Source organism: Rutidosis leptorrhynchoides, chromosome 3, assembly GCF_046630445.1.
Source record: "Rutidosis leptorrhynchoides isolate AG116_Rl617_1_P2 chromosome 3, CSIRO_AGI_Rlap_v1, whole genome shotgun sequence".
NCBI lineage: Eukaryota > Viridiplantae > Streptophyta > Magnoliopsida > Asterales > Asteraceae > Rutidosis > Rutidosis leptorrhynchoides.
In genome coordinates, this window is record NC_092335.1 from 108,409,654 (window position 1) to 108,431,720 (window position 22,067).

General features: G+C 35.0%; 1 protein-coding gene across 1 annotated transcript; it reads left to right on the forward strand.

Moving 5' to 3' along the window:
• Positions 1–790: 790 nt before the first annotated feature.
• LOC139896640 (kinesin-like protein KIN-14R) lies at positions 791–6,253 on the forward strand. Its single transcript, XM_071879287.1, has 18 exons — positions 791–1,075; positions 1,240–1,538; positions 1,645–1,816; positions 1,921–1,991; positions 2,070–2,253; positions 2,335–2,444; positions 2,522–2,621; positions 2,744–2,830; positions 2,921–3,097; positions 3,188–3,467; positions 3,894–4,055; positions 4,132–4,385; positions 4,475–4,638; positions 4,745–4,933; positions 5,038–5,133; positions 5,310–5,384; positions 5,493–5,561; positions 5,652–6,253. Exons 1-18 carry the CDS (start codon positions 814–816, stop codon positions 6,108–6,110), a joined length of 3,210 nt encoding a protein of 1,069 aa, XP_071735388.1. The 5' UTR covers positions 791–813; the 3' UTR covers positions 6,111–6,253.
• Positions 6,254–22,067: the final 15,814 nt, after the last annotated feature.

Consider the following 22,067-nt stretch of genomic DNA (forward strand, 5'->3'; position numbering starts at 1 on the left):
TTCTATTCACATGTTTTGCATAACGATGGTGTGGTATTGATTGATGAAGCGTTCTAATATTTCGAGGAGACTTCATTTGCACGTGAATATAAAGGTACAACTCTTATGGAAAGGTTTTGTGATCTCGACAATGGTGTTAGTCTAGGGCTCAAAATTTTGTTATGATCTTAGTCTTGTAGGTGCTCGACAATCTAACCCGATGTATTGATCGTGATTATTGTTTTTTAAACCAGCTTGTATCTCAGATTGGTTCAGAGATGGTGTTAGTCTAGGGCTCAAAATTTTGTTATGATCTTAGTCTTGTAGGTGCTCGACAATCTAACCCGATGTATTGATCGTGATTATTGTTTTTTAAACCAGCTTGTATCTCAGATTGGTTCAGATTATCATCGTGTCTTAGCTTGTATCATTATTAGTTGTTGGGAGTATTGGCCAAAATAATCATTGTATTTGCTTAAATTAACAAAGGGATGTGAGTTAACTAAGAGATGTGATCATCATTTATAAAAGGACTTTTCACTTGATAAGTTTTAAAATAAAGGACTAACAACATAAATAAAAACTATAAAGGACTTAAAATAGTAACTTTGATATAATCAAAGGGACCATTAAAATTACTTGTATCATAAAAGTACTCCGTATAAAGCAACGGTCTTCTCATCAACGGTCACGATTGAAATTTCCTTATTCATACACTCAAATTTTCAAAATCAAAAAAAGCCAAACTTAAACCCCCAAATCCCAAATCACCTTTTCTCTTACACAAACGCTTTCAATATTATTCCCAAATTTCAGTAATAAACCCTAATTTCCATGGAAAACAAAACAACAACAGCCTTCGATACATCAGAAGAAAACCAAATCTTCACTGATCGTTCAGACGCCGAAACCCTAATTGCTACTACTAACAACCTCTTGTGCCCGGATCTTGTTCCTGATTGCAAAATGGAAGTAGACAGCGAAACCCTAATTTCAACGATAGATGGAGATACTGAAGAATCTTGCTTCGATTCTATGGTCTGCGATTCAAATTCCAGACTAATTCCAAACGGCTTTTTAAAATCCACATGTACAGGTGAAATTTTTGAATTTCTGCTCTGCTAACTTCACATTACTTAACTTTTTTTTAAGAAAAATTATGTATAATCGTCATTAAGATTCGAATTAGTAAAATCTTGAACTGAAATTAAGAAAGGGTAGATGTGTAATTGGAATGACAGTGTTCATTTTATGTATCAGATGAAATAGTTATGTTTGTGAATGCTGGATCTGGTACCGTAGTGGAATCTGAATCCGATATTAACTTTGTGCCGGATAAGTATTACGAAGGGGGTGATGTATTTCAAACGAACGAGTGTATAACTGAGGGCGGTGATGCTTCTTTCATTTACCGTACGGCTAGACTAGGAGATTTTCAGTATCGGTTTCACGATTTACCTGAGGGAAATTACTATGTTGACTTTCATTTTGTTGAGATTATTAATACATTTGGCCCGAAAGGGATGAGAGTGTTCAATGTGTATTTGCAGGAAGAAAAGGCAAGTCCAATTTGGTTTTGAAAATTTTAACTTATAACTTATTTCAAGTTATTTTAAGTTAGCAAGTGCATAAACAAAATGACTGAAAATTGTAAGTTTTTAACAGGTACTGGCGGATTTAGACATCTTCTCAGTTGTTGGAGCTAATAAACCCTTACAGTTAGTTGACTTGAGAGTCTCGGTCAAGATTGGCGAGGCAATTGTAATTAGGTTTGAAGGGATCACTGGTAGTCCCCTGGTCAGTGGCATTTGCATAAGAAGGGCTCCGAAACGTCTTGGTTAGTTGGCTGTTAAACTTTTTGTACTAATGTCAATTGTTAATTGTTAATGTTGTTGTGAAAAGTGACTTGAAATTGACCTTTGAGTCCTGATTTACACACAGATGATGATCTAAATCATGAATTTATAAAATGTCAAAACTGTGCTGCTGATATAGAAGTCCCTTCAGTTCAGGTATGGTTTTTGTTGATGAGATTAAGATACTGAATGGTGAATAAATGTTACTCCGTATTGATTTATTGAATTTTGCAGAAGAAAGTAATGCGAAAGAAATCAGTAGAGAAATATGAGAAGAGGATACAGGAGTTGACTAGTCAATGTCAGCGTAAGACTGATGAATGCTATCAAGCTTGGATGTCTTTGACTGCTGCAAACGAGCAGCTGGAGAAGGTTCGTATGGAACTTGACACTAAATTGTTCCACACATCTTCTCTAGGTAAGTTTTAAAGTCGAATGTTACATTTACTTTCTGTCAAAAGAACAATCTTTGTGTTACTAATTTAATTTTCTTGATTAGACCATAAGATGGAGAAACAGTCTGAGATGTTAAGGGATATATCAACTCGATATGAGCACGATAAAAAGGTTTGGGTTGCTGCAGTAACAGAATTATCACACAGAATAAAGGTAATTAACATAAGTATTTCAGCAGTTATAATTGAAATTAAGTGATATACTTGTTTAACACACGATCCCTTTCTTAGGCCTTGAAAGAAGATCACTCGCAGCTTGCTCGTCAAGCACACCAATGCGCAGACACATTACCTGATCTTAATAATATGGTTACTGCTGTTCAATCGTTGGGTAAATTTCGAAACTCATGCTTATAGAATATGAATTATAGTTTTCTTGAATAAATGTATACCTTTTGTTGGTATATTATATAACTGTAAATTGTAATTAAATAATTAATTTATCGTTTGCAGTTACTCAGTGTGAAGATCTGAAAGTAAAGTATTACGAAGAACAATCAAAGAGGAGAAAGCTTCATAATCAAGTTGAGGACTCAAAAGGTCTGCTTGTTTTTTTAAACTTTCATAACACTTTTTTATACGATCACTATGCTGTTATAGATAGTTATTCTTACAAAGTGTAATTATCAGGAAATATAAGGGTGTTTTGCCGTTGCCGTCCACTAAGCGAATCAGAAACTTTGACCAGATGTGCTACTGTTGTTGACTTTGATACAGCAGCAAACGGAGAGCTTGGGGTTCTAAATAGTGGTTCTACCAAAAAGACATTCAAATTCGATAGAGTTTTCTCACCCAATGATAATCAAGGTTTCTCTAATGCTTGATTAATAATTTGATGTTATTCAATTTAAATGGTATGAATTATATGTTGTAATGCTGTTATCTTTGTTACCTTAGTTGATGTGTTCGGGCAAGCTTTACCATTGGTGACTTCGGTTTTGGATGGCTACAATGTATGCATCTTTGCATATGGACAAACGGGCACAGGGAAAACGTTCACCATGGAGGGTACTGAGAAAGATAGAGGTGTTAATTACCGAACTCTCGAGGAGTTGTTCAAAATTGCTAAAGAAAGAAACGACACTTTTACCTACAACATATCAGTTAGTGTACTTGAAGTCTACAATGAACAAATAAGAGACCTACTTGCATCGTCATCATCATCATCATCAAAGAAGTAAACTTCTCTTTATTCTCAACATTCTTGAACTAAACTTATACATATAATATAAAGTTCATTCCTTTGTAAACAACATCTCTTTAATCACAACATTCTTAAACTAAACTTATTTATATAATATATAATATAAAGTTCATTCCTTTGTAAACATCTCTTTAGTCACAACATTCTTGAACTAAACTTATATATAATAAAAGTTCATTCCTTTGTAAACATCTTTTTAATCACAACATTCTTGAACTAAACGTATATATAATAAAGTTCATTCCTTTGTGTATATCTCTTTATCACAACATTCTTGAACTAAGCTTATATAATGAAGTTCATTCCTTTGTAAACATCTCTTTAATCACAACATTCTTGAACTAAGCTTACATATATTTAAAGTTCATTTCTTTGCTAAAATTATTTAAAAAAATTTAGGTTGGAGGTAAAACAAGATTCTGAAGGGATGCACAATATTCCTGGTTTAGTCGAGGCAGAAGTTGAGAACATAAAAGAAGTGTGGAACGTACTGCAAGCTGGAAGTAGCGCTCGAGCTGTGGGGTCCAATAACGTGAACGAACACAGTAGCCGCTCACACTGGTAACTTAACTTAAAACTTAATTCATTAATGGTATAATTAATAAGTTGTTGATTTTGGTTTCTGTGCTGTTTTTAGTATGCTTTGTATTATGGTTAAAGCAAAAAACTTGATAAACGGGGAGTGCACAAACAGCAAGTTATGGCTTGTCGATTTAGCCGGTAGTGAGCGGCTCGCAAAAACCGATGCTCAAGGTGACCGGCTAAAAGAGGCTCAAAACATTAACCGATCGCTTTCTGCTCTTGGAGATGTGATTTCTGCTTTAGCAAATAAAAGCAGTCATATACCGTTTAGAAACTCAAAGTTAACTCATTTACTACAAGATTCATTAGGTAACTTTTTTTTTTTTCAACATTTAAGATTAAAGATTAAATATTTAGGTTGCTTATTGTTTTTGACTGTATTGTTTTGGTTGTTGCAGGGGGTAATTCGAAAACATTAATGTTTGTCCAAATCAGTCCCTCGGAAAATGATTTGAGTGAGACGTTGAGTTCGTTGAACTTTGCAACGAGGGTCAGAGGAGTTGAATTAGGCCCTGCTAGAAAACAGATTGATACAAGTGAGCTTCAGAAAATGAAATTGATGGTAACTAACTACACCGTATTATTTTATTAGAATTATGTTATTATTTTTTTAAAATTTAGAAGTAATATTTGGCTTTTGGTTTGTTTGGTTTCATTCCTTAATGTAGCTTGATAAGACAAAGCAAGAATCGCGTTTAAAAGACGAATCGTTAAGGAAAGTGGAAGAAAGTTTACATAACGTAGAAGGATATTGGAAGAAAGTTCATAAGAACGACCTGGAAAAGATTAAGGAGCTCGAGAGCCAAAATGAGAAGTTGAGGACGAAAGAAGAATCTTATGACGGGCTCAAACAAAAGGTAGTGATTTAATTTAATCAGTTATTATTATTATCTACATTTAATTGTCTAATGTTCCTGATTAAAGTCCTAAGTGAAAACATATTTTTTTATATGATATAAAGGTAAAGGAGCTTGAGAAGAATCAGGGGCTATTGCATATAAAGGTAAAGGAGCTTACAGAGCGAGAACAAGCAGGGGCTATTGCATACCAGCAGAAGGTAATTGGATACTTTATTATATATGTAGTGCTTATAATAATTATTCTAAAAAGCTTTCGATGGGTAAACTTGTATTTTTACCAACAGTAGGTAATTAGATGATTATTCTGAATCCAGTGATTATAATTATTTAAAAAAGGTGTCGATGAATAATAAACTTGTATTACTGCAAACAGGTCAGGGAGCTCGAAGAAAAACTGAAAGCGCGTGACCAAGAGTCAAAGTCCTACACCATGACCCTTCAAGATAAGGTTGTAAAATTTACAATTTAAAACGCGCATGTACATTTATTCATGTTAAGATTGTGCAGTATGGAAAGACAGGTTTATTTATCCACTTCTTATTCTTGCCTTTTTTAGATTAAGGAACTTGAAAGTAGACTTGAAGAACAGGAACAGCATTCTGATGTACCCTCACTCAATTTAAAGGTAATGTTTTTATATATATTTTTAGTAATTTATATATCTTTTCTGTGTTCCCGTTGGTTCTTATAAGCAAGTGTTTTTGTTAAGCTGCAGATCAAGGAGCTTGAGGAGAAGCTTAAAGAAGAACATGAAAGGCGAATGTCCATTTCAACAATTGCAGATTCCTCTAGTTGCATGAAACCAACACCCAATGAAGAAAACAAACACCAGATCGCAAATGAAGCAGAACACCGTATTCTAAGGAGTTCGAATATAATGAACAGGCAAACAGCTGCTAGCTATAACCGTTCAAAGAGAAATGACTCTGTTGGTAGTGTTGGGGTCAGTGAAGTTGGAAAAAAGAGGCTGTCAAGGAACAATGATTTAGATAATATTGACAGCACCAAAGAGAACAAGTCAAGGAAGTCGGACCCACCTAGACCGCACCAGAGGGGTCCAGTAAGAATGGTTAAACCGGCACCAGTTGCTCAGAGATCGGTTCATGTTAGTAGACCAAGTAATCCAAGTCAAGCGATCAAAGATCGAGACAGTAAGAAAAGGATGTGGGCTTGATTTGGTGTGGACTGTGGAGTGCAAAAAGGTGATTTTTACTTGTAATGTGTTGTGTTCCTGGATATACTTTGAATGCGTGCAAGCCAATTTGCATTGATTCTTGTTCGTTACATTGTGATTTGACTAGTTTCAAAATGTCTGAAATGCCCTTTGTTTATCATCTTTTGGTCCCATTGTGCATGCCTTTCCTTTTTCTTTTGCAAGTCATATGAGTTTATCGTTTTTTTTTTTTTTTTTTTTTTTTTTTTTTTTTTTTTTTTGAAAACAATTTTATAGCTAACCGAAAATAACTCCACGAAAAGTCCCACTGTTAATGGGCCTTATTTTGTACACCACTCATCAAGCATACAGTTCTATGAGTACATTTTTCAAATACGCTTGATCTATTCCACCTACTTTTGCAAACCCATAAACAAGGCTACTGTAGTCTGTACATAACTAATTAACTTCTTTTAACGGAACACCTTTAGATTTACGCGCAAAAAGCCCAGTGATAACAGTGTTATACGCAAGTGTATCCAATAATCTTTTGTCATGATTTTTCACCAAAAAGCGTTTTCGGAAAAATGTAACATTTTTTCTAAGGAAACGAGCAATTCTCAGGGACTCATAATCTACGTAACGTAAGTAACATATAATGTTAAGTCATAAGCATAAACAGTTATAAATTAAAATTTACATTTTAAATCTCAAATGGTCTTACATGCACACTTGCATCCAATCACTCATTTTTTTTTTTTTTTTTTTTTTTTTGAAAAGCAAGGTAGAACTTTTATTACTATGAACTGTTTACATATACACGAATGGCCCAGGCCCAGAGCTTGCAGACTGTAGCCCACGATCAAATGAAACAATACACTAGCCTGCTAACATTTGTTCTAAATTCATATGTATTGTATAGAGATAAAACACCATGATTAGTTTAAAGTATGCAGGCGTGCAAATGCGTCGAAGATATTATTAACCAATTTCGGTGCGTTGATTCATTGAATTGAAGATACAAAAAATTCGAGATTTATCAACCATTGATGCCATTCCAACGAAGTTTTTTTGAGCCTCTTAGAAATCCATTTGAAGCTTTGAGATTGAATTTCGGACATGATCACATTTCCATTCCAATCTTTTTTCTGAAAAATTTTGTAGTTCCTAAATTTCCCAATCATGTGCCCTTAAGTCCATTTTGTTAGCTTGCCAAATGGTTTTGCCGGTTGATGTGTTCGCGAAACTTTGAATACCGGTGAATGCTTGTTCAATATTGGATATTTGGAGTGATTGATTATTCCACCACTTAAGGACAAGAATCCAAATGTTTGCAACTAATGGACAATTTATAAGAATATGCTCCACTGTTTCTATGTTATTGTTGCATAGGGGACAAAGTGTTGTGTCGAGGTCTGTTCTACGTTTATCAAGTTTCGAGCGGGTAGGAATTCTTCTCATTTTCGATCACCACACAAAAATCTTCACTTTTTGAGTACTAGTAATAAATTTATATATATTTGGTGTCATTTCTGCATAAATATATTTGGTGTCATTTCTGCATAAAAGAAGAAATAGAGGTTTCTTCTTTTCTTCTTCAAAGATCAAAGAATATCCAACTTCACACATTTCTTCGCCGCTAGTTTCTTCAAGATGAGTCTTAATAATGATGGATAAAAAGGTAAGAGAGATGGGATCGTTCAAATCGAGGGATTTCGGGAATGTCGAGTCTTGAGGGAAACGTATTACTTCATTTATGTTTTTCAACTTTCCGGAAAACTGGGGTAAGACGGATTTTTGGAGATTATTCGAAAATTATGGTCTCGTTAGGGACGTATTTATAGTTAGGAAGAGATTATCGAGCGGTCAACGTTTTGGTTTCGTGAGGTTTGAAGGGATACGTGAAGTCGAAAGTTTCATTAAAACTTTAAACACAATCCAAATATATGGATGTTGGCTTCGAGTTTATAAAGCAACGGAAAGAAGAAAATTAAACGAGGTAAAGTTTGATTCAGTGGGTGACGATGGTAATCCAGGAAAGATCGAGGAATTCCCTACTCTAAATCGGCATCCTGTTTCCATGAAGGCTGCTCCTATTCCGTCGCAGGCCGATTTCTGGAACGGTAGGAAATTCACGGAAGTAGTGGCTTGTGGTAAAAAAGGCCGGTCTCATCCTATGAATAACTCTCTGAAAAATTATAGTAGGAAGCTCAAACCAAATGTAATTCATGGTGAGCTTAAACCCACTGAAATAAGAGTTGACGGTAAAGTTTTCGTGTTTAATCTTCCAGCATCAGTAAGTGACCACAAGCTAGTTTTTAGTTTCAACTCGGATTGCTTCAACTGGACATTGATTCAAGAAGATGGGATAACCTCGATTGGTGAAAAAGACCTTGGAGATTCAGTGGGTTCGATGTGCCATGTTAATGATCTAATGGAAAGTGGAGAGGTCTGCAATCATGAATTCGGTGCTGTGGACTCTCCTGATCACCCCGATCCTGGCACCACTGCTTCCGGTGATGTCGTCAATAATGTAACTGCCAGAATTCATGCTATGGCCGTAAAACAAGATTCTTCGGGTGAAGCAAAAGGTGATAAATTCGTCTTGATCGATGAACCGAATACTTGTTCCAAGGATAACGTTTCGATCCCCCATGTGCACGAGGCCTCTCATGAGGTTTCTTCAGTTTTCAATAAAGATAGCCCTAATTCCAAGACAACAGATACCGCAGATGGCGCTTGGGAGACAAAGATTAAAAGTGAGTCAAATAAAGATACTGTACCTCGTGGTTGTGCTGTTTCCACCAATGGGCTTAATTGTAACGACCCGACTTTTTCGACTTATATTTTTGTGCTCTATACTTTCACGAAACTGCGCATTTGTGCGTACTGTGTTTGATTATATTCTGGGATCATCATTATTCATGTTAATTACTTTTGTTAATACCTGAAAACGTGCTATTAAGTGCTTAATCACTTAACTTGATCCTCGAATGCTTTTATGACCATTAGTGCCACTTGAAGTTTTGAACGAGCTATGTACTCTGTACACGATTAATTTTGGTCATAACTGGAATATTATGACTATGTAAAACTAATTGTTATTTTCTAGTGACAATTACTTGGCTTATTGGTTGCTTAATTACGCTTAGTAATTTACTAATGCATACCAGTTAGTCTTAATGGACTTTCTACCTTATTGAACTTAAGCCCACCCTACTCTAGCTAATGGACTCTTAAATTAGCCCAACTTTAATAAGTTTATGACCCATTAAAATGTAGGACAAAAACCTATTAAGATGAACCAACATACTAGCATTTTTGTTAACAATTACTACACATGTTGCATGGGATCCCAACAATAAGCACCACCTTTAGACCACCACCATGCAAAAAGCAAAAGTTGTCCCCCCTTGTCCCCCCCATGAGGCTACGGTTTTGGAGACACCCATCACCCCTCCACCACTATAAATACAAGCCTTATTCCTTCCATTTCACACTTGATTTCATTCTCATTTTACACACACTTACTCTCTAATTTTCTCTCTAGTTTTTCTCACACTTAAAACTTGTAAGTTTCTTGATTTTCTTCTTCTTTTTCCTTCTTTATTTTCGACATCATCATCATCATTAAAGGATCAAGTTTTTTAGCTTTTTGATCTTGTTATATCTTGTAGATTCAAACTTTGATTTGAATCCTTCAAGAACATGAAAGATTCAAGATTTCTAGCTTTGGATCTTCATTATTTTGATGGACTAAGCTTTATAGCTTAATATCACTTTATTTTTGTTAAAAGATCAAAACTTGTGTTTATGATCTTCATGTAACTTGTAGATCTAGCTGTTTGCTTTAAGGATCTTCAAGAACACTAAAGATCCAAGCTTTCTAGCTTAGGGTTTCATTATTTTGTTTAGATCTTAGATTTTTAGCTCAGGTGCTTAGACGTTGTTGCTTTCGCTGTTAGACTTGCTGTTATAGTCTTGGTGTTATAGACTTGCTGTTACAGACTCGCTGTGTTATACTTCCACTGCATTGTTTAGAGATGTCTCAATCATGGAACTTTTACTTTGCATTCACGAATTATGTTACATTTGAACAATGGCTTGTAATGACCTTTGTGTCACGTACTTATGTTAATGCTTTCTATTCGTAGAAGCACGTTACCTTTGTAAAACATTTGACGTTGGTAAAGACGTCACCTTTTCATGAATGAAAAAACGGTTTTAAAACAGCATGTAGTATTGTACAGTGTAATGAACCTGTTGTTGATGATCCGTACACGTTGATTTTGTACGGGGCGTCACATTTGGTACCAGAGCATCGGTTGTAGGGAATTAGGTTGCATTAGTGCGTCTTGACCGAGTCGAGTAGGATTCACTAATAGGACTAATCTACAACTTGCTTGTTTACTTGTTTCTGCGGAACTGCTGCATGCTACTGCTTACTTTTACTGCTATATGATCTTGCTGTATGATACTGCTTATTCTCGCTACTGCATGCTACTATCTGCTTTTTGCATGTTACTTCGGTATGATACTGTTATTATTGCCATGCTATGTACTGCTGTAGACAATCTAGGCTGATGTAGTTATTATGCCTGATTACGTTCTTGCTACATGTCTGCTATTCACTGTACCGACTTGGAGAATTTATCTTTCCTAGTTCAGATGTTTTTCTGAACCCTTTTCCCACTCGTCTAACCCTAAGCACTAGTAATTTAATCCACCTGTTACTACCGTTCCGCCGTTCCAGAGATAGAAACATTACTTCACGCAATCTAGGAAGAGTACCCCTCAGATTACACGCCACTAAAGTTGATCCTCGGAGGAGGAGATATGTGAGGATTTTTCGGGGTAACCGCACCTCTCCCCACCCCTCGAGCTCACCCTAATTAGCCACGTACAACGTATGAACATTAGAAGGTTGTTCAGTTTCCGCAAGTTGACTCGCACCCCGTACGCTTTCATGACCGTCACTTATCTCTTTCATCCTTCACCACTGCTCGACGATCTAACGACACTTCTGGACTTAGGTCCCTAACACTCTTAGGCATTGGAGAAGTCGGGAAGGCATCTTCTTTCACAAGGTCAGAGTGCCTTCTACTAATGCTCAGCCATACCCAAAGACTGGGGAGTCGCCTCAAGACATATCATATTACTACTTGCTACACGTACAACTCGACACGAGACCCATATTGAATTTCTAGAAAGGAACCTAACGACATTACCTGAACCCGAACATTTTGAAGAAAATTTCGGAACATTTAGGCATTGATGCATGACCTACGAAACCTACGCACCCACACCGAGAAACCGTGAGATTGATTATGTAGATTTTATTTTGAGATAGCATAGATAAAGCACCATTAGATGAAATTGAGTAGAACTTGAAGTGATCACGTTACATTGACCATATGGAGTGATATTGGAATGAACGTACGATTTAGTACAATATAATGTATAACGACCCTAATTTTTCCATTCTATATTTTTCCTTATTAAATGCCCAAACAATATAATTAAACTTAATGATTTAACTTTAATCAATAATTGTTAAGCATTAAGAATTATAAAAACATAATAATTAACTTTGTGTAATAAACGACAAGTTAATAAAAGATAAAAATAGTGAGCTAATAAACTTTTGTGAACAAAATAAATAACCTTAAACCTTGTACACTTAAATAATTAAACTTGGATAATTAAGGAACTATTTAAGCTAATTTAAAGTACAAGGACTAAAGTGAAAAAGTTCCAAACCATCCCATGTAACCCTAGCCGATTTTTAAAGGGGGTAAAATTACCCTTTTGCCCCTCAAATTTTCAGCCCAAGGGAACCCCATCACCTCCTCATTAACCTAACTTGTTCCCAAAGTAATTCCTAATTAAACCCTAATTCTAGAATTATCTAAACCCTCCTATAAATAAGGACCTAGGCTAGAGCTAATCTTCTACCAAAACACATTCACAAATCTCTCTCTCAAATCTCTCTCCCTCTCTCCTATTTTCGGCCAAGAACCGAAAACCACCACCACCCCCATCGAAAATCATCAACATCATCAAGATCTTCAAGTAATCTTCAAGTTGTTCATCGTGTTCTTCACGTTCTTCAAAGATCTTCAAGGTGTTCTTCGATCTTCAAGGGTTTTGATCTTCATCTTCAAGTGTTCATCAACTTTTTCTTGTTAGTCTTCATTAATCTTCATCAAGGTAAAAACCCTAGATCCAAAACTCTTAAATCTTACTTTCAATTCATGTTTTCATAATTACATTCATGCATGATCTTAACATCTATATTGTTTGTGTAAAAAAAAAATATGCATATACATATACATACATACGGCTTCATGTATAAAAACAAAGGTTTTGTTTATATCTTAAAAACCCTAAGGATTCACTAAGATTGTGTTAGGATAGTTATATTTGGAAAGTAGATACACATTACATATATATGTATTTACTAATAAAAAAAATATATATATATATATATATACATATATATACACGATTACATATAGATAAAAAAAATACTATATATATACATATACATGAAATATACATATATACATACCTAAACCCTAATTTAACCTAAACCCTAATTATTAAACCCTAATTTAATAAAACCCTAATACATTAAATAAAACCCTAATCATTACCTAATCATTATTTCACTAAACCCTAAACCTAATAATACTATTAAGCATTTATCACATAAACCCTAATCATTTAATACTACTTTAATTAATTAAACCTAATTAATTAATAAAACCCTAATACTACTTATACTATATTACTGATACTACTTAACACTTATACTACTACTTAACACTTATACTATTACTAATACTTATAATATACTACTTATAGTATAATACACGATTACAATAGTCAATCACGATAACGTGTGATTACTCGAACATCAACGCTACTTAAGGCCTAGGGTGATCCTTGGTACCACTATGGGACGCTTGTGGATTACGAATGCCAAACTTAGATTTTGGTCAAGAAATCCTGGGCCAACCGGTAACAATTGGTCATTCTGGTGACTCGGCGGTGGAATAGATGTTTGGGTATGGTGCACAATATCAACCCGACTATAGTAATCATACACTTAGTTATTTTTACACTTAATATGTGGTAGACTTATTAAGAACAACTCACTAGTGTTCAACACTAACTTACTAAAAGTGAAAACTGTGGAAACTTACTAAAAGTGGAAACATACTAAGAATGGAAACTTAGTAAAACGAACTATACTTAGAACACTTGCATACTTAAACTTAAATTTGGGCAAAACACTTAACTACTCTTAAATGTCATTAGGTTGACTTTCTGCTCATCCATCCAAACTTTCTATTCCGAGGAATAACTCTCTCTCCTACTTACTAAGGTGAATTCATAGCCCCACTCTTTATTGCTAGCAACTTATTTAACTTTTTGGGGTGAGACACATGCTACTTTTACTTTTTACGATTTAGACACAAGTACCAACTGTTAAACTATGTTATACCCGGCTATGTCTGACTAAGTCCCTACAGTGATATTTTTAGTTGCTCGTTAAATGCATTCTTAATTATTGGGGGTAGGCTTATCGGGAGTAACGTCCCCGATACATTTGACCAAGTCATTGTATTACTTAATAATGAAATTAAACCGACAAGTATAGACACAACTTGTCATTGGGGCAAACTTTGAACGTTTAGTCTAAATATCATGAATTGGCATAACTTTTTGATCCCTGCGAGATCAACTTTATAAACTAAATCTTGTGGTCTAAAACAACGGTCAAATACTTTTGTTAAACCTATGAACTTCACTCAACCTTTTTGGTTGACACTTTAGCATGTTTGTCTCAGGTGCTGATTGATCAAGCTTATTTACTTACTGCTTATGTGATGCTACTTGGACTTAGGATCAAGAGATATCGCATTTACTAGTCTTGCATTTGAAACAATTACTTTATTGTAATTTCCATTATTGTAACGACATTTCATTTTCCGCTGCGTACTCAATAAAGTTTGTTCTTATCATTTAGTATTGTTCTCGTATATTATAATATGTTGGTTTATTTGATATTAATGTCACATTCACCCAGGCCCTAATTGGGGGTGTGATATAATGACGCCAAGCCAGCGTGATTATATTGAAGTAAATCATGTAGAAGTCCCAATGTTACTATATAAGGAATATGAAGTGATTCAAAGAAAATTTTGGTAGGAACCACTTGAGTATACACATTATGGAAAGAATAACCACGTAGCCCAGATACTGTACAAGGAAGGCCTTGATTGCGGAATTGATAACCCGAAAATTTGTTATAGATATAGACACCCTGAACACTTAAGGAAAAAGTTCTCAAATAGGAAAAACTTTGGACTTACTTGCGGTAGAACAATCGTTATCTCAGCTATGGAGACTCGCATGGATCCTGATTTTAGTTAGGGTACGTTTCGTCACAACATTTTATTGTCTCGAAGTTGTTTAATACTAGAGCGATAGAAACCTTATATCTAAGAACCTTAGTGTTATGACTAATAAGCCATTACCAACCATGAGAGTTAAGTATTCTATAGGACAAGCAAGCTGGCAGAGATAGAGGAATAATTTAAGGTAGTACCTTAAAATTAACAGGTGGGTCATTTGGAGATGACCTCATGTCAACAAAACTTGGAAGTTTTAAAGAAGTAGTTGGAAAGGATTAGTTACCTACGCACAAGCAGATGTTATTTGAGAAGATTGATAGAATTTTTCACGGTAGTATAGTAAGATTTGGTTGGAATGAACCTTAAGATTAACCTAACACCCACCAATTTAGGAAGCTTGATGTAATAGTTGGAATGGACTTTAGGATTAACCTAATACTCATCAAGTTAGGAAGCTTTCATGAAATAGTTGGAATAGACTGGCTTTCAAGGATGAAAGCGAAAGTTCTATATTCAATTCGTCCCGGAGCTGACGATCTCAAGGAACAATATTGGTGGTCGAACCTTAAAAAGGACATTGCTACTTATGTTGGGAAGTGTCTGACTTGTTTCAAGGTCAAAGCCGAACACCAAAAGCCATCTGGGTTAATTCAACAACCCAAAATTCCACAATGGAAATGGGAAGGAATAACAATGGATTTCATCACGAGGCTACCAAAAATGGTAGGCGGTTATGACGCTATCTGGGTTATTGTTGACCGTCTCACCAAAACTGCTCAATTTCTAACCATGAAAGAAATCGATACAATGGACAAACTTGCACAACGATACATAAAGGAAATTGTATCCCGTCACTTCAGCAATTCAAATTCTATATTAATGACTACCCAAGAATCTTATTTGATACTCATTCTTACGCGACTCTAAATCCTAACTTATTCCAAGAGATTTCTTATTTGATGATAATCACACCATCATCCTTCTTACTTCAATATTAGTCATACCAGTTCAAAATTTTCCAGAATCAATGGGTGGTTAATTCTCATCCTCATACTCTCCTATTCGTATCTCACTTATAAGCAACAGCTTCACACTTAAGCATTTTTGGTCGAAGGACTTATGCCCTACTAATAGTCATCAACCACATTTAAATTCAATAGTTTTCATTACCTCATGACATTATTGCTCAAATATCACCCAAAATTTTCAAAAAATCTTTTACTCGATCCTCATCAATCTTTTTCCAACTTGTAACCTCCGAAATGTGAAAATTTTGTTTGCCAAAATTTTACACACACTATTTTACTGTGCGATCCTCTCAAAGTTTTATAAAAATAAATTTATTTGCCATTCGTACAAATTTTAGAAACCGTATATGTTATATATAATAAAGTAAATAATTACTTATTTTTGACTAGTACATATGAAATTTTACTTTCACTTTTACAAATCAATTCTTTATTCAAAAGATATTTTACTTAGAATAATACATGTTGTACATAACTCTAGTTTACTAAGAACTTCGTTTCTTTTCTTACATTGTCACCTAAAACGATTTCTATAAAATTTTCGTTGCTGATTATATAAAATTTTTCGTTGCTTATTCGTATCCAAGTCATCATGAAGACTTTACAACCATCGAGAGATTCATGTGTGTGTGTGTGTGTGTGTGTGTATGTGTTAAAGGCACTACTGCCACATCATGCAGAGCTTTTGGGAATCCACTAACACTTAAACCATTCAAAATTATTGGTTACCTCAGGGATCCTATTTGCCACACCTGTTGGAGCGATGCTTTTTCTTACATAACTCTAAGTCCTGACTTATTCCAAGGGATTCTCATTAGTGATATTAACACCATCAGTATTCTGACGTTAATATTAGTCATAACCTGTTTGGCATTTTACAAGGTCAAGAAGCGATTAACTTCTCGTCCTCATGCTCTATCCTTCATACCTCACTTTTTAGCAACGGCTTCGCACGTGAACATTTTTGGCCCAAAGACTTATGTCCTGATAATTATCAAAACTACATTTAATTCATTAGTTTTCATTACCTAGTGACATGTCACCAGATGATTCAAAGATTTTTCACTCGAACTTTTTCAACTCGTAACCTCTGAAATACGAAAAACTATGTTTATCAAAATTTTTACACGTTTATTGTGCGGTCCTCACGAGATTTATGGACAAATGAAAGTAATAAAATTTTCCTGTCACTTATGCGATTTATAAAAATCATATATGTATGTATATATTTAAGTTAATAAATTTACCTTTACTTATTTTGGTTAGTACATACTAAGTTATACCTTCAAATTATTTAAAAATCGCTCCTTTATTGAGTTGTTTAACTTAAGTCAAATAGTTTTGTGCAAAATGGTACCCGTTGTACATATTTTCAAATTTACTAAGAACTTCGTTCCGTTTATGTTTTTACATTAAACGTTTAAAGGTTTTTCAAAACTTTCTTGGTTGATTTTATTAAAGGTTTTCGTATTAATCACATTTCCTTTCGTCCTCCGTTAGGGATGAAGCTTACGATTAAAATCTTTGTTAAAAAACTCTTGAGCCACTTGGGATGGCAGTTTTATAAAAGTTGTTAGGAAGTCTTTACGCTCATAAAATGTTCCTCTTAAGGTTAGACATGGCAAAAACGCAGGCCGATAAATCAGTTTTCTGAGGTCCACTCAGTGGTCACCCCATTATAGGAAATACACTAGGTGGATTTCTACTCTCAATATTTCACGACTAATCGCAACACCCTCATAAACATCATGTCTATGATCCAGTACGTTGAGGTACAAGAAATCATTTTTGAGATTCTTTTTACTTGGAGTAAACCATTCTTTATGACCAAGGGTTCACGTATCTTCTCATCCACGCATCCCCTTAAGTATAAGGATAAATTCAGAATCAACTTGCTCGTTGTACAAAGAGTTCACTCTCTCTCAAAGATTACATCTTCCGTACGATTCTCTTTCAGAAATGTAATGTAAATTACGTTAAAAATCTATAAATCTTGTTATCCTCTTGGAATGGACTGCTTAAAACATCTATGACACTGATGTGGTTACTCTATATATTTCTTCCTCCGTTAGTTGCAACTATGGTCTCCTTCCGAAATTAGGGGATTAGTAAAATCCGTGGCTAACACTATCCAGACATCAAATCGCATGGTTGTGATCACCATGTTTTCCATTCTACCTGTCAGTTTTGTACTGTGACATAAGCGCTCAATTTTTTAATGAGTTCGGTAACATTCATGATGCATTTCATGCATCCAGCTTACTGAAGACGCCTTTAAGGCTAAAAACATCATCTTTCCTTTTGTGGGTATATATTCAGATGACATATTCATGTTAACAAGAAACGAAATCAATTTGTTGATCTTAAGGTCAAGAGACTTAATTAATGGCATATACCTATTCTTAATTTTATACGCCCAGGTACCTTTCAAGGTAAATAGCTCACTTCTGAGCCCACGAGTCTCTCGGAACTTTGATACGCTCCTTCTTTTTCAAATTCGGTACCGTTGTTGGTCACTCCTCAAAATTTTGAGACGAAATTTTCTTTAACAGGTGGGTAATGTAACGACTAGACTTTTTCGACTTATATTTTTGTGCTCTATACTTTCACGAAACTGCGCATTTGTGCGTACTGTGTTTGATTATATTCTGGGATCATCATTATTCATGTTAATTACTTTTGTTAATACCTGACAACGTGCTATTAAGTGCTTAATCACTTAACTTGATCCTCGAATGCTTTTATGACCGTTAGTGTCACTTGACATTTTGAACGAGCTATGTACTCTGTACACGATTAATTTTGGTCATAATTGGAATATTATGACTACGTAAAACTAATTGTTATTTTCTAATGACAATTACTTGGCTTATTGGTTGCTTAATTACGCTTAGTAATTTACTAATGCACACTAGTTAGTCTTAATGGACTTAAGCCCACCCTACTCTAGCTAATGGACTCTTAAACTAGCTCAACTTTAATAAGTTTATGACCCATTAAAATGTAGGACAAAAACCCATTAAGATGAGCCAACATACTAGCATTTTTGTTAACCATTACTACACATGTTGCATGGGATCCCAACAATAAGCACCACCTTTATACCACCACCATGCAAAAAATAAAAGTTGTCCCCCCTTGTCCCCCCATGAGGCTACTGTTTTGGAGACACCCATCACCCCTCCACCACTATAAATACATGCCTTATTCCTTCTATTTCACACTTGATTTCATTCTCATTTTACACACACTTACTCTCTAATTTTCTCTCTAGTTTTTCTCACACTTAAAACTTGTAAGTTTCTTGATTTTCTTCTTCTTATTCCTTCTTTATTTTCGACATCATCATCATCATCATTAAAGGATCAAGCTTTTTAGCTTTTTAATCTTGTTATATCTTGTAGATTCAAACTTTGATTTGAATCCTTCAAGAACATGAAAGATTCAAACTTTCTAGCTTTGGATCTTCATTATTTTGATGGATCTATGCTTTATAGCTTAAGATCACTTTATTTTTGTTAAAAGATCAAAACTTGTGTTTATGATCTTCATGTAACTTGTAGATCTAGCTTTTTGTTTTAAGGATCTTCAAGAACGCTAAAGATCCAAGCTTTTTAGCTTAGGGTTTCATTATTTTGTTTAGATCTTAGTTTTTTAGCTTATGATCTCATTACTTTTACTAGATCTTAGCTTTCTAGCTTATAATCTCATTAATCTTGTAAAAATCCAAGCTTTCTAGCTTAGGGTTTCTTAATACTTGAGATCTAAGTTATTATTGTAGATCTCACTTACTTGGAACCTTTTATAATTTTTATGGTGATAAAAATCAAGTCTTCATCATCTCATATGATGAAGATGCATAAACTTGTGTCAAAAGGACAAAGGTTGAAGCTTTATTGTGATTATACAATAAAGAGACAACCTTGATGTTCAAAACTTGTAGAAAGTTAGCTTTTAATTTTAGTTGTGTGTTGATGGTTAAAACTTCGTCATAATGATGCTAAAACATCAAAGAGTTGTACACTTGAAGCTTACACGCATTAAAGATGAGAATCGCGATGAGCATCAAGCACCAAGAAACCCACCGGAGCACTTGTTTTCTGTTTTTCAGGGTCTGATCAGAGACATGGGATTTTTAGAAAATTGATTTTCAGATAGTTCGGTTCGAGTATATGACTTTTAGTTTAAGACTCGCCTAAATCCGATATAAGGTTTAGGATTTATAGCCTTCCGAAAATCACTACGCCTTTGTAACGACGTGCTGAAAATTCTGACCTACTCGCGCTTGAACCGTCACCACGGTCAAACGACATCGAGTTAGGATCTGAAAATTGGATAGCGGTACAAGGACTCACATACGGAGCCTTGGCTACTGACCACGCGTCTTTTTGATTTGTATAGAGGTCGTAGCAGCTATCCGAATTCAGCCTTTTGTTTCGATCTCTATTCTTGTTGAAAACTTACTTTATCTTTTACGAATGATAATGATGATGATGATACTTAAGACTTAACTTATTTACTTTTAAACCTTTGGCGACGATTTACTGACTTAGTAACCTTTGACTTAGGTTGAGGACCTTTCGGACCGACTTACTACTTGCATACTTTTCATATCGACTTTTACCGCACATTCACTGTGAGTTATAGCTCCCTTTTACTTTAACTGTTTTTGGGACTGAGAATACATGTGCTTTTTATGTTTGACATACTAGACACGAGTACTTAAACTTTATATATGTGTGGGTGACATAACGGCACAAAGATTCCCCTTAGCTCGGTAACGTTTAACTATTGGTTTATGAACCGGTAGACGCGAATCTTAGATATGGATCCATAGGGTTTGACATCCCCACTCGGACTAGTCGTGCTAGCATTCAACGGGTGTTTAATACTTCGTAAACTTACGCACTTGCCAGGTGTACTTTTAGGGGGTGATATTACTTGTTAAGTTAGTTACCGGGTGCCCACGGATAAACATATACTTTATCATACTGATTTGAAATACTGATTTGAAACGCTGGTTGAAGCACTGAAATCTCGTGGTCTACATTACATTACTGATTACAAACAAACTATAGCTCACCAACATTCGTGTTGACTTTTTAAGCATGTATTTCTCAGGTGCTTAGACGTTGTTGCTTCCGCTGTTAGACTTGCTGTTATAGTCTTGGTGTTATAGACTTGCTGTTACAGACTCGCTGTGTTAGACTTCCGCTGCATTGTTTAGAGATGTCTCAATCATGGAACTTTTACTTTGCATTCACAACTTATGTTACATTTGAACAATGGCTTGTAATGACCTTTGTGTCACGTACTTATGTTAATGCTTTCTATTCTTAGAAGCACGTTATCTTTGTAAAACATTTTGGTAAAGACGTCACCTTTTCATGAATGCAAAAACGGTTTTAAAACAGCATGTAGTATTGTACCGTGTAATGGACCTGTTGTTGATCATTCGTACACGTTGATTTTGTACGGGGCGTCACATTAATGGACAATTGTTTCTAATGATGGGCTTATTAAAGAACCAAGGGTAATATACAATGGGCCAGTATATGAGGGTTCTATACTTGGTGAAATTTCTAGTGGGCCGAAAGTTATGAAAGATGTTTCAATGGACGGGTGTAGCTCGGTAGTTCGTTTTCGATATAAGAAGCGGAAATTTAGGCCTTTGATTAAAGATCATTTTATTAAGTACGTACACGGAAGAAAACAATTGAAGCACAAGAAATGTCGTGAAAAGCGTACTTGGTATGAAAGGATTATTATCGATGATTTGATGAAGAACTCGGATGAGGGCGAGTGTGATTGCGATTGCAACTGTGATTGTGGTTGCGGTTGCGATTGCGAGTGCGATGACGATCGCGATTACGATTACGATTGTTTTTCGGTTTCATCCTCGTACTCGAAATCGTAGAAGGCTATAGTTTGGGGTTTTCGTGTTGTGTGTTTCGCTCTATGAGTTTAGCTCCCATTCGTGTTCACGTTTCGTTTTGTTTTCGGTTGTGTGGTTGTTTATTCGAGTCTTTTGAGTTAGTTGTGGTTTTTCGTGGTTGCATTTTTGTGGTGTTTGTTGGTTAGATAGTTTGTATTTCGTAGGTGTGTTCCTTTCGTGTTTCTGCTGTCTATTCTAGCTTCTTGGTAGTTGTGCTCCATTTTTATTAATAAACTTACTTGCCTTTAAAAAAAAAAAAAAATTTCTGCATAAATATATTTTAAGTAATAAAACATATTAACAACCATTTACTTTTTTTTTTTTACAGCTACATCATTAAACTGAGACCTAATTTTACAGCTACATCGAAGCTTGGTGGCAGCACATATTAACAACCATTTACTTTTTTTTTTATGTGACAGGTACGCGAATAAATTCGTCTTCAAAGATCACACTTGAACATATACATGATACATCCATAATTTTATATGCGGACACGCGATAACTGTTAAACAATCTCACAAGGCTTCACATGGCTGGTACAAGTCAAGTATTTGTTGTGTAGTATTGTACATTGAAGTTACGAAGTACT

Coding starts and splice junctions, on each gene's coding strand:
- LOC139896640 (XM_071879287.1), top strand. CDS start 814: ATGGAAAACAAAACAACAACAGCCTTCGATACATCAGAAGAAAACCAA. Junction 1,992..2,069: donor TAGAAGTCCCTTCAGTTCAG/GTATGGTTTTTG, acceptor TGAATTTTGCAG/AAGAAAGTAATGCGAAAGAA. Junction 2,254..2,334: donor GTTCCACACATCTTCTCTAG/GTAAGTTTTAAA, acceptor TTTCTTGATTAG/ACCATAAGATGGAGAAACAG.